This window comes from Papio anubis, chromosome 2 (assembly GCF_008728515.1).
Source record: "Papio anubis isolate 15944 chromosome 2, Panubis1.0, whole genome shotgun sequence".
In the NCBI taxonomy this organism is placed as follows: Eukaryota; Metazoa; Chordata; class Mammalia; order Primates; family Cercopithecidae; genus Papio; species Papio anubis.
In genome coordinates, this window is record NC_044977.1 from 142,925,710 (window position 1) to 142,939,740 (window position 14,031).

General features: G+C 43.0%; 1 protein-coding gene across 3 annotated transcripts in view; it reads right to left on the reverse strand.

Moving 5' to 3' along the window:
- GYG1 (glycogenin 1) overlaps positions 1-14,031 on the reverse strand; it is a 36,743-nt gene that overhangs the window by 7,458 nt on the left and 15,254 nt on the right. For all 3 annotated transcript variants that reach the window (XM_021934759.2, XM_021934756.2, XM_021934757.1), the window contains exon 5: positions 10,850-10,976. In XM_021934759.2, the coding sequence (XP_021790451.1) occupies positions 10,850-10,976 (127 nt within the window). The remainder of the gene's footprint in view (positions 1-10,849; positions 10,977-14,031) is intronic.

Consider the following 14,031-nt stretch of genomic DNA (forward strand, 5'->3'; position numbering starts at 1 on the left):
GAGAGTGACATTTGTTAATTTATGGATTAACTCCTGCCGATGGACAGTTAATATGAAAGTGAAAAAGGTATGCCTAAGAATCCTGGCAATCCCCCAAGTATAGTTAAGGACCCAGCAACAGAAAGTAACCAATAGGAAAGCATGTTATGAAGTAAGTAACTTAGCATTCAAGAAGACTGAAGAAAGACTTTTTAGAAGGATGCAGTTTGCAACAGAGGTTAAGGAAAAAAGGGAAGAACAACAAGAAATGGATGGTGCTTAAGATCAGCAGGTGACTCACAAGTAGACTGTGCTGGACATTGTCTAAGGGCCTGCCCAGCTCCTGTCTCTGGATTTGGGTGTCACAGCTCATGCAGAGGAAGGGCACAATGTTCCAATCCACCTGCACACGGACTGCCCTCTGCTGTAAGCAAGAATATACACCTGAGCCTCTAGCTCCGTCTGTATCCCAGCCTGGTTCTGGACGTCCACATGACTGGTTCAAGAGGCCTCTGCAGCCCTCCTGGATACCAGCTCCATGCTGGTTAAATACCTCCCCATATGGCCTATGGCCTTCCTCTTGAATGTCAACAGGAACACCATTTGGAAACAATCCACACCCTGCATTTCACTGTGGCTTAGGCACTGATCTCTACCTTTATGAATCCATGTCTCTGAGTATCTCTTTAATTCTAAATCTGTTACTCCCTGTGGTCAGGGGAAGGATCCTCCTTTCTCAAATTACCTTCTTTACCTATTCTAACAAAGTGAAAAAGCTGTATCCGCTGGATAGTCCTTTCATAGACAGGGCAGTTTTCATTTTAAGAAATCCCTTGGTAAGACTGTTAAAGTAGAAACTGGGATGTTAAGGGGTCTTAAATGTGGGTGAGACTGCTTTTTCTGCCCTAAGGCAAGAAATTCCTTGGGTGCCAGCAAGACAGGGGGTGAGTGAGGAGAGACAGGAGAGGTGAGCAGGATTGTGGAGGGCAGTACTGCACAGGGATAGAGCCTCCCAACAGCCACCTACATTGCAATGAAACAAATCACAAAGTGTTAGGATGTAAGTAGGTTTCTTTAAAAATTAGTTGGCGCCAGTTTACTGAGTGGCAAACTTGAAACAGACTCAGGGGTGTGAAGGCACAGAGAAGCATGAGAGGGGAGGTAAGAGAGATTCTGGGGCATACAGGAATCACGCGAAGGATGCAGATATCATGGGTATGGGCTATGCTCAGCCCTCTTTCTGTCCAGTAAGGAATGGAAATGCTTTTAGATGCATTAGGTATTGACATTACTTTCTTCTTTTTTTTTTTTTAGACAGTGTCTCACTCTGTCACTCAGGCTCGAGTGTAGTGGTGCAATCTCATCTCGGCTCACTGCACTTCAACCTCTGAAGCACAAGCAATTCTCCCATCTCAGCCTCCCAGGTAGCTGTGACTATAGGCACAAGTCACTATGCCTGGCTAGTTTTTGTAATTTTTTTTTTTTTTTTTTTTTGGTAGAGACGAGGTTTCACCATGTTGCCCAGGCTGTACTTGAACTCCTGAGCTCGAGCGATCCACCTGCCTCTGCCTCCCAAAGTGTTGGGATTACAGGTGTGAGCCTGACATTACGTGCCTGGCCTGACACTACTTTAATCAAACTGTTACACACCTAATATCTATGGAAATGGACAGTGGTAGTGAGTGGTCGGAGGTTTTAGAGGACCAGCTTTTTATGAGAAGAGCAGGCCTGGATGAGTCACTGAACACGGAAGGTTCGGACCAGCCCAAGAGCCCTTTGAGGGTGGGAAGAGGGCAGAAAAGTGAGAAATAAGGAAGCTGTTAAGTGGGGAAAAATGGGGCTTGGATAGGAGGGTGAGAGGGAAGTGAAGCCAGATTTTGCAACTTTGTGTAAGGCAGTCATATCACAAGTATGTTCCCAGAACTCATCTAGGGCAGCACTTGGCTTGATATGAGGGATACTGCCTGGACCCAACAATGGCCATCTTATATGAAGGTTTAGGAGTCTTTTTAACTCTCATTATGCTCTAATTGTACAACTAAACAGTTATTTACACAGCAAAGGAACCTAAAGGGCTGGCTCTATAAGCTTTCATAAGACACATCATACACAAAAAGAATGAGCAACAAGTCTTGAACACTAGTCTGTTTTCATATCTAGAGTTTCAATCTAGATATTAATTTCAAGTAATTATTTTTATGTCTCAACTTTGTTCTCTGAGAAATGTCTTCAAAAGATCATTTTCTATCATAATCAATTTACCCTTTAGTCATTTATGAAAACAGAGAATTACCGTATCAAAATGAAGTAAGGCCAAATGTCATAAGTAAAAGGAGAAACTACTTCTTAAGTTAACCTAAATGCAAATTTAGGGGAAGACTTTATAAAAGGGTAACCCAGGATATTTTTCTAGTGTTTTATCTCTCCCACCAAATGCAACAAACAGTCAGAATTTACATTGCACAGCTAAAAACAAAATAGAGGCTGGGTGTGGTGGTTCACGCCTGTAATCCTAGCACTTTGGGAGGCCCAGGCAGGAAGACTGCCTGAGTTCAGAAGTGCGAGACCAGCGTGGGCAACACAGTGAAACCCCGTCTCTACTAAAATACAAAAAAAAAAAAAAAACTAGCTGGGCAATGGCGGTGTGTGCCTGTATTCCCAGCTACTTGGGAGGCGGAGGCAGGAGAATTACTTGAACTGGGAGGAGGTGGAGGTTGCAGTGAGCCAAGACCACACCACTGCACTCTAGCCTGGGCAAGAGAGCAAGACTGTGTCTCCAAAAAAAAAAAAAAAACCACCAAAAACAAACAAACAAAAAAACTAAATAAAAGAAAAGCAAAATACTCCACCAATGAATAAGAAGGGGAAATGTTGATGTCAGAAGATAGCACTGAACTGACCTCAACCCAGAGTAAGGATAACCGTAAGATTCACTGACTCACTCCCTGACTTACCACTAAACTACCAGCCAGGAATTAAAAAAAAAAAAAGAGTTGGGTACACGTCACAATTGTCTGTAAATTACTGAGAGCCATTCATTCTGACCCAGTAATGGGGATTTGTCTCAGCTTGCATACATCTCTTAAAATAAATGTTCTAATTTTAACTTGATAGAATCTCAAAAGGGTCGTCCAGATCACAAGACATAGTTTGAACACAAGCCAGCAATAATACTGCTTATGTTAGCCGTTAAAATTATCCCTGTGACCTGATGTTACCAAAAGATCAGATAGAATTTTCATGACTAGTTTAGTAGTTGAGAAACAGCCAGTAACATGTGGATGAGACTACAGAACTGTTTAGAACAGAAAAGGAACTGGTTTATGACAGCACACACAGGAGCAATTTTACTCCTCACTAAGCTCTTTATGTACATTGTTCAATCAGATACAGAGAAAGACAGCACTGCTTATGCGACACCTCTCTGGGAATCGTGGCAGCAGTGCCAAGCATCCTCTTGCCCGCTTCTGTGGCTCATGTTCTCTATTATGTTGCGACTCACGATCATGCACCTTCTCAGACTCACTTGCACACATGGGCAGAGCCACACACAAGCCCTTCTCCCACAACCAACTGCACACCTCTCCTCTCTCACGCACTCACAATCTAAGTTAGGAGTCACAAACCCAAGTGACCAAGGAGTGGGGCTGATCATAGAGAGGAGGAGTGGACTTGCTGAGGTGGGGCCTGAGGAACATAAGAGGGTGCACATCCCATCACTAGAAGAGAGCTGTTACCCCCAGCAAACAACTGACCAGACACTCATCCAATTTCTTTGCCTTGCCAACTAATCCTCCCAGTAATACCCTGGAACTCAGAACAATGTCAGCACTCAAACCCAGACTTTAATAACCTAGACTAGGTCCTAGTCAACAACATTATTTTCTAGGCTGGCCTCTCTTCACGGACCAGGTCAGAGAAGGACTTACAACACCAGCCACTAGAGAGACTCTCGTGGAGGTAGCATGTCATTCTTAGCCTCTATTGGCTGATTGCTCATTCATTCATTCAGCCAAAACATAACACCTGCCCACAAGCATCTGTGCCTATACACTTTGCCTTCCTTCATGTTACCAAGGATAAACTGTCCTGGCTCTTTTTTTTTTTTTTTTTTTTTTTGAGTCAGAGTCTTGCTCTGTCGCCCAGGCTGGAGTGCAGTGGGCATGATCTCACTGCAAGCTCTGCCTCCCGGGTTCACGCCATTCTCCTGCCTCAGCTTCCTGAGTAGCTGGGACTACAGGCGCCCGCCACCACACCCGGCTAATTTTTTTGTATTTTTAGTAGAGATGGGGTTTGGCTGTGTTAGCCAGGATGGTCTCAATCTCCTGACCTCATGATTCACCCACCTCGGCCTCCCAAAGTGCTGGGATAACAGGCATGAGCCACTGCGCCCGGCCTGTCCTGGCTCTTATCTGAAGCCAGTCTCTCCACTTGTGTTCTAGGTGCCGTCCCCTTTCACCTATCCAAGGACATCACTCCAGCGTCTCCCCTCAGTTTTCTGCATTGTTAATGTCACCGACCCCACCCCCAACATCATTCCTATCAATACAAAAACATGCTGTGGTGACATCTATCTTTACACAACAATCACCGCCACCCTCTCTTGAACCTACATTCCCATCCAGCTGCCACCCCATTAGAGCAGATGCCTCAGAAGAGCTGTGTACATTCACTGCCTCTAATTCTCCTCCTCCATTCTCCTGGACCCACTTCAGTCAGGCTTTCTCCCCCACCACTCCACCAGACGTCCTCCTGCCAAAGTCACCAGGAACCTCCACATTCCACATCCAGTGCCAATTCTCAGTTGTCTTCATATCTGACCTTATATCTGTGAGCATCTGACACAGACACAGATCACTCCTTCCTCCTTGAAACATTTTCCTTGCTCAGCTTCTGCAATACCACGCTTCCCTGCGTTCCCACATGCCTTGCTGTCTCTTGTTCCTATTCTTCTATTCTCTTGTCCCTATTATCTTCCTGCCGTTGGGTCAATCCTCAGGACCCTTCTACTGATAATCACTCCCTTGGCTACATCATCTTGTCTCATGACTATAAGTATCATTATATGCTGACAACTCTCATATGTTCCAGACTTCTCTCTGGAACTCCTGACTTTTATCTCTACTTAGCTATTTCATACTTTCACTAGGATGCTCATATGCACCTCAAACTTTATACATCTAAAACCTAATACATTCCGTTCATTTCTGACCAATCCCTACCCCTACAAACTTGCTTCCCCCATGTTCTTTCCCATTTCAGGAAATGGTAACTCTATCATTCCAGTGACTTAGACCACAAACCTGTAACAGTCACATTTGACATATCCTACCAAATACCTGATTTTTCCAAAGATATTGGAAACCTAGGTTTTATGTGAAACTCCCTAATTTTTAAAGCATTGACAATTAAGTTTAAACAAAAATTCTGTGTAGCAGAAATAAAACATATTTGTGTGATAAATACAGTTTGTGGCCCACAGATTTAAGACTTCTGAGGAAGTTATGTCTTTTTTTTTTTTTTCCTTTTAGAGACAGTCTTGCTCTATCACCCAGGCTGGAGTGCAGTGGTGCAATCTCAGCTTACTCCAACCTCCGCCTCCCTGGTTCAAGCCATTCTTGTGCCTCAGTCTTCTGAGTAGCTGGCATTACAGGCATGCATCACCATGCCCAGCTAATTTTTATATATTTATATATATGTATTTTTTTTTAAGTAGTGTCAGGGTTTCAGCATGTTGGCCAGTCTGGTCTCAAACTCCTGACCTCAAGAGATCCACCCTCCTTGGCCTCCCAAAGAAATTATGTCTTCTTCCACTCAGTCCTCATACCTTTAACTTCCCATGAGCTCCCTCTTCGACTGATATAGCATTCCTCACCCAGACTTCTGCCCATGCGATCTCACTCCTTGTGCCCTTTTTGCTATTGTCAGAGCAGCATCCAAAGGCTGGGTTGGGTCTGATATGGAAGCTTTTCTCTTGGTGATAAAGACTTAGGTAGGGCACCAGAATATGCAGCAGTGAGATCTGAGGACAGATCATCTGATAGAGATAAACACTTCAGATGAGGTCAGAATGACCAGACAGCCACGCTGTGAAATGGGGCCCCACTATCACCAAGAAAGAGGGAACAAGACATCTGTGCAACCACTGCTTGATTCTTCTTCTTAACACTCGAACCATGACAGACTGTGCCATGTGCCATACAAGAAACTGTACATCTAAGCAGTGGCTAAGTGGGTTAGACTCCAAGCTCCCTTATTCATCTTTGAGGCCTTGAGTGAGCTGAAAGTGTGGCACAAGGTACATGCTCCAGGTTCGCCAACCGAATGAACGACCAGCAGGCCAACAAATGGCTGGAGAAAAAGAGTGACCCGAACTCTTTTTGAGTCAGCCTCAAGGTTGAGTGAATATGTATGAGTGTGAAAAGAAATGAAAACAGACTTCCAATAACAATAGTTACGTGGAGAGTTAGAGCCAAGGACGTGTCTCAGGGAGCGAAGAAAAATAACCAAATCAGAACTACACAGGGACAACAGAATTCACAACACTAAAGGTTTAATTCCTTTGGGGAAAATATTGATAAATAGGGTTGATAAGGTCTTAGTGAATGAGTCTGATTCTTAAAAAAGAAAGAAATATGAGTATCTTCAGAAATGTTTAAAAGAGTAAAATAAATGAAAAAATATTTAATTCTCATTAGGCCAGGTCTCTGGTCATATCTAAACTCAAGTAAAGGGTAAAACAAAATATTTATATGGAAAGTACTGGGTTAATGAGACTTTGTACTCAATCAATTTGACCAATTAATTTATGTAGTGGTTTGAAGCAATACCAGAGAATTCTGTCTCTCTGCTTTAAGGTGTGTTTTATATAACATGAGATTCCTAGACAGCTTTTAGTCAGTGGATATAATAGAAAGCAAAAATGGAACTAAACGATTTTTAAAAGACTAATAAGATTTTTTGTTTGCAGTACTGTGCACAAACCAAAGTATATGCTATCTGGATGAAACAAAACCTTCATTTAGAGAAAACTTAAAAAAAAAAAAAAAACTTATTAAAAGCCTAAGAAATCTACTAAATATCCCAAACATTATGCTAGGCACTTTCAAAAATATTATTAATAAATGTATTTATGAGCTGGGCACAGTGGCTCATGCCTATAATCCCAGCACTTTGGGAGGCTGAAGTGGGAGATCACTTGAACCTAGGAGTAAGACCAGTCTGGGCAACATGGCAAAACCCTGTCTCTATGAAACACACACACACACAAATTAACTGAGCATGATGGCACGTGCCTGTAGTCACAGCTACTCATCAGGAGACTCAGGCAGGAGGATCGCTTGACTTCAGGAGGTCCAGGCTATAGTGAGCAGTGATTGTGCCACTGCACTCTAGCCTAGGCAACAGAGCAAGACCCCATCTCAAAAAAATGAAATGCATTTATGATTTGTTTTCTGATGCAATACTACAAACTAACTTAAAAATTACTAAACCAAACATTTTAGTTTTCAAATTATGCTGTGTTAAAAAGGATCTTCCCTTACACAAACAATACTAATTCTGTTTTTTTATATTTGAGTAGTCATTCGAAGTGATAAAACTATTAAAGTTTGTTTCCTTTATCTTTTGTTCTAACCAAATGGTACAGAGAGAAAGGCACTAGATGTGCTGCTTTGTGGCTTAAATTCATATTAAGTTTGCTTTATACCAGGGCATCCTTTAGCTGAAGCTTCATGTAAGACCAAAGGCCACGATGTTCTAGATATCCAAGACTCTAAGATTCTGGGGTGTCTAAATACTGCTTTGGGGACATCCTAGTACATGGTTATTTGGAGTTGGTGACACAAACACTCCATTCTTTCTTCCATGAAGCCGAAGTTGCTCCAGACCACTCCATGGTCTCTGATTCCACCTGCCACCACCCATGCTGTCCTAGGAAAGGCCAGCATACTATAGGGCTACTTAGTCCTGGAGACCACCAAGGTTATTCTGAACCCAAGGGTAGGCCTTCAAATTCACAGGGATCTCTGGAGAGTAGCAATGATGACCGAAATGCTTGTAATGGATTACTTTCATTTAAAAAAACATTTGGACCACAATTTTATATTAACTTACAATAAAAAAGAAATGTAACCACCTGTACCTTTTCAGTCTTGCCCAAATATAAAAGAATATAAGGAAAAATGACTCTGGATGGGTCTCCACAAGAAAAGCAAATATATTTTCTGGCAGAGGGAAGGGAAAATGAGTTCTCTGATCTGGTTTAAATATTCAATAGGCAGCAATGGGCGAGACAAAGCATGGCTCTGAGTAGCCTTATCACAGAAACGTGGAGTTGAACCCCACAAGAGCGAGGTGCACAGAAGCAGCAGCATCTCCGGCTGGCCCTGGGTCAGCTGAAATCTGCCTGATGGACGGAGTTGCTCCCAACTTTCCCAGTGTGTCATATTCTCTATGGTTACAATAAACCCAGGGGATTTCCAAAATTAGCACTCACTCATTGAGCCAGGAAGAAGAAAACCATCCTGTTTCAGTAATTTAGATCTCAAACTGGACTTTTGGGGGCAATTCATTTGGAAGATATAAAATCAACTGGGTTCTTGAGAGAGAAAGGCCAAGGTTCTAGCAAATTAAGTCTGTCTTACTCCTCAAAACTTAACTCTGCTCCATCTGCTTCTTGTGTGTTAAAATAAAAGTACTGCAAGCAGTGTCTGCATAAACCAGGCTATCCCTGAAACGTACAATGTGCTCAATGGTAGTAAGGTGGAAAACAGATGGAGTTAAACAGAACCACACACTCACTGTGCAAGACTGAGTGGAATAGTCACACTATTCAAAAGTCTTTCTCCTCTGCACTGTCATCTTTTTGCTTGCTAAACTGAATTTAATCAATTGAACTATAAGCAAATGTCCTATTATAGACAAATTCAGCTCTAGGGGCCATACTGTCACGGTTTGCAGGAACACTATTCAAACTAGCAGGGTTATAAGTAAGGATTAAAATGGATCAGGTTCACATTTCCATGTGAGACAGGTTTGTATTTTACAAGGCCAAGGACTGAGAGGTGAAAATAATGCTTCTCCTATTCCTCCCCTGACAGTGAATCCTGTTGTTTGCTTTCCTCAGAACACAGCTGGTGTGTCTAAGAGTCTGCTTGTTCCCATTGTACAAAGGGAAGAGAATGTAATATGTTGGAGACATATGCCAAGGGAACAGTTAGGGAGGAAAGAACACAAGATGCTTCTAATCCTTATCTGGAGGACGTTGACAGAGTCTTCCCAGAAAAGAACAGAAAAGGAAACATTGCTGCTACAAAAAGCCAGACATGCTCATTACTGTGGTGTAAGACTTATGGAAAGCACTTTGGATAATGAAATATGAGGAGTGAAAGGCTCTTTGTTTTCCGCTAACTCAGGAATGTCCATATGGGACAGAGATTGGCCCAACTCAGTGAAGGGCTTTGCTGCTCACGACTGTCTCAGGATCAACCTGACAGCTAGGCCCCTGTTCAAGAAATCTAAATCATCCTCTTAGTTAAACACAAATGAGTCAGAGGCTAAATAATAGGATCCTGTCCCTAACAGTGAGGTAAACATTGCAACAAGGCTGTATTAGCTGTAAGGTGTATCAGAACTATACCAGAGGCCAGGAGCAGTGGCTCACGCCTGTAATTCCAGCACTTTGGGAAGGCAAGGTGGGCAGTCACCTGAAGTCAAGAGTTCAAGGCCAGCCTGGCCAATGTGGTGAAACCCAATCTCCACTAAAAATACAAAAATTAGCCATGTGTAGTGGCGCATGCCTGTAATCCCTGTTACTAGGGACGCTGAGGCAGGAGAATCACTTGAACCCTGAGGCAGAGGTTGCAGTGAGCCAAGATCATGCCACTGCACTCCGGCCTGGGCAACAAAGTGAGACTTTGACTCAAAAAAACAAAAAAAACTGCAGCAGGGACTGTGCTAAACAAGCACATTACCAAAAACAACAAATGTCCACTGAGCACTTTATATGTATTAATTTGCTTCATCCTCCTGACAACCCTGTGAGCTAGGTACTATTTTCTTCCTTGTTTTACATATGGAGGAGCTGAGGCACCAAGTCTTAAGTCATGTAGCAGATAAATGGCAAAGTTAGGAGGACATATGCCCTGCCTTTCTGGTTTATGACACTCTGAACACTATACTGCCTCTCTCAAACAAAAATGACTAACAACCTAACAAGTACTGAGCACTTGGGTAGACCAGGCCCTCTTCTAACCATGCTACATGATGACCTCCCTTAATGCCCACAATAACCCTATGAAGACATGGAGGCAGAAGTTCAGTAAGTAGGCCAAGGTCACCATCCAGGAAGTGGTCACTGCAGGATGTGAAGTGAGGTCATCTAGCTCCAGAGTCCTTACTCTTAGCCACAGCAGCAACACTGCTGCCTGCATCTGGCTTAATCCCCACAACAACTCTGAGGGAGCTTTTAACACCTTTTTGCAGGTGAAGGAAACCAAGGCTCAGCAGACAGTATAGGGAAGACACTGAGTTAGAGCACAAACTCAACTCCTCCAAGTTGTAAGTCTGCAGAGCTTAAGAGTCCTGTGTTTTTGACCATGACACATGAATAACTTACCAGAGGGCCATGAACCCCAGAAACTGATGGGAACCTTGTCCCAAAGGCAGCTAAGTACCCTAGGGTCAAGCACAAGGCAATCAATAACATCAAGGTTTCTCCCCACTGCAGCCACGGTTCTTATAAGAGAAACTTTCCTCAAAGTATCTACCTGTTATTTCCCTCAGAATGACAATGAGGCAGCCCCCAAATTTTACACCCCCCTTCTCTTCCCTCAACATCTCCAACAATAGTTAAACCATTTGCACTTACACTTTAAATGCTGGGAGGTAGGAGTATATAGAGATGCTGCTGAGGTTATAAATAAAGGGCAGGTGTTTTCTGATATCTCTTGTTGCCCAGCTACTAAAAAATGTGTTCAGTATGCCTTGGTCCCCACCTAAAAGAAAAAAATATATAAATTAGTTAACAGATCTCTATGACAGTTTAAGAATTTTATAGGAGCACATAACTGGACCTTTAAAAATAGACACTAATTCCATTTTTATTTTATTTTTTTCTGAGATGGAGTCTCGCTCTGTCACCCAAGCTGGAGTACAGTGGCACAATCTCAGCTCACTGCAACCTCTGTCTCCTGGGTTTAAGCAGTTCTCCTGTCTAAGCCTCCTGAGTAGCTGGGACTACAGGTCCATGCCACCACGCCAGACTAATATTTGTACTTTTAGTAGAGATGGAGTTTCACCATGTTGGCCAGGCTGGTCTCGAACCCCTGATCTCACGTGATACACCCACCTTGACCTCCCAAAATGCAAGGACTACCGGCATGAGCCATCATGCCTGGCCCCCATTTTTTAATAAGTTCCTTGACACGCCAATTGAAAACATTTTAGGGAGTGGCCATTTCTCTGATTTAACTCATTAATTCAACCAGTATCTATTGAGCAGCTACTATGTATCAGATACTGTACTAGGCAGTGCAGAGTCAACAGTGCACAAAGAGATAGGGTCACTGTCTTCACAAGGGTCAGGTGGGAGACACCAATAGCAGCAAATCAAGTCAACAAACATCGCACAGATGGAGATGAATGCAGTGAAGGAATGTACATGGTACTACAGGCACACATAGAAGTGGCTTGAGCGACATCTGATGGGTGAAGGAAGGCTTCCGCGAGCAAGTTGTGTTTAAGCCAGTATCTGAGGGGTGCACAGGCACACCCGAAAAATGCAGATGGGGGAAAGACAGGGCACAGTGTTCCAGGCAGAACAAAAACAGCGCACACCACAGACCTGTGGTGGGCAGGAGCATGAGGCTATGGATAGAAGGCCTGGAAGGTGGCCTAAGTGGACTCGGCGGGAATCAATTGCATGACACCAGGTGAGTCTCAGAGAAGGCGGCAGGGACCAGACCACATAGGGATCAGGTTTTACACTTTATTTCCAGTTAAAGATTTCAGACTTTCCCCTGAGTGTAATAGGACAAAAAGAATCAAAAAGTAAAAAAGAGCAAACTGGAACAACGGAATTGTTTTCCAGGGCCCACAACTGTTGGCTTATCAACAGAGGGCCCACAAGGCCACGTTAACCCTATGGTGCAGTCTCCCACCACTGACCAAAAGTCTCTGGGCAGATTCTGCTCAGTCACCACTGTGGCCAGCGCCAGCTACAATGATACAGCAAAGTGTCTGCTCAACCCTTGGGGTTCCTGGACTTCATATCTTCCTCAGAAAGTGGGGATCATGGCCACTCATTCAAAAGAAATAAAAACAACACAAGACACATTCTTCCATGTATTTCATGTGCTTTCTATTTTAGACTCATGAGATTTCAGAAAACACGCTCAGAACGAGTCTCCCAAGCAGTAGAACAGGAGTTAACGGTACGTGTGCGTGTGCATGAGTGCATACATGCGAGTGTGTATGGGGATGGCAGGCAGGCAGACACCTGCTCTAAGTGTCAGGCAGGAATACTGCAGTCACTCCTCTCCTCAGCCGCCTTTGCCGAAAAATCCAGCTCCTTTCTCAACATACAACAAGTCCAGCTGGCTGTCATCGCTATTCAATTATCCTTAGTTTTCAAGGAGACTTCAAAAATCTAGAGCTCTATTTAATTTTTGGAGTTAAGTAATAAGATCAGGACTTTAGGTTTAAAGTCCAAGTGTACCTTATCCACCCTCTGCGTATTCTATCCTTTCCAAATACCTTCAATCAACTCTAAGAATCAAAGGCATTCACTGATTGTCTATGAGGAAAGCCCTCCTTAAACAGCACCCCTGACAGGTCTGTGTTCCTCAAGGGACGAACAACAGAAAATCAGTTTCACTCTTATAAGTTCTAAAGGACAATAAAGATGGCAACAGAATATGCTTCACTGTTACAAAAATGCAATGGACTCAACGTTTAGATACCCCCGAATTCCTACACTGAAATCCTAACCCCAAAGTTGATGGTACCTGGAGTGACGCCTTCGGAAGGTGATTAGGTCATGAGGGCTCTGCCCTCATGCATAGGATTTGTGCTCTTATAAAAGAGGCCCAAGAGAGGTCCCTCACCTCTTCTGCCACATGTAGCAGTTATAACAAAAAAATAAATAAATAAAAAAGCTGTCTATGACCCAGGAAATTGGCCCTCTCCAGATACTGAATATGCTGCACCTTAATCTTGGAATTCCCAGCCTCTAGAACTGTGAGAAATATATTTCTTCTATAAGCCATTTAATCTATGATATTTCATTATAGCAGCCTCAATAGACTAAGACAATGGACAGACATGAGAACTAAAGACAATTTTAGCTATATAGGCAAATGAATGTATTTTGAGGCACAAACTATCGAAGCCAAAACATCATGCCATTCATTAAAGGCTTATTTTGGATTCCACAAAGATACCCCAAATGTGGGACTAGACACTAATGGCTGAGGTACAGAGGCCTGAAGTCTTAACTAATTTCCTTTCACACATAATCATCAAAATACTGCCAATCAGTTCCATGGGAACAGAAAAAAAAGCTAAGGAAATGTTCATAGCAGCTTTGTTCATAATAGTACAAACTGAAAACAGCTCCAATGTCACTCAACAGGTATATGGATATGGCACATCCATGTGGAATATTTCTCAGCTATAAGATGGAACAAACTAGAGATACAATAACCTGGATGAATCTTAAATTAATTACACTGAGTGAAAAACTCCAATCTCACAAAGTTACATACTATGTAATTTCACTTATATAACATCAAATAATAAAATTACAGAGATAGGAAGCAAATTAATGGTTGCCAGGGGAGAGGGAAAGAATGAGAGATGCAGTTGTGGCTGTAAAAGAATACGACGGGCCAGGAGCAGTGGCTCATGCTTATAATCCCAGCACTTTGGGAGGCTGAGGCGGGCGGATCACGATGTCAGGAGTTCAAGACCAGCCTGAACTATATGGTGAAACCCCGTCTCTACTAAAAATACACAAATTAGCTGGGCATGGTGGCACACGCCTGTAGCCCC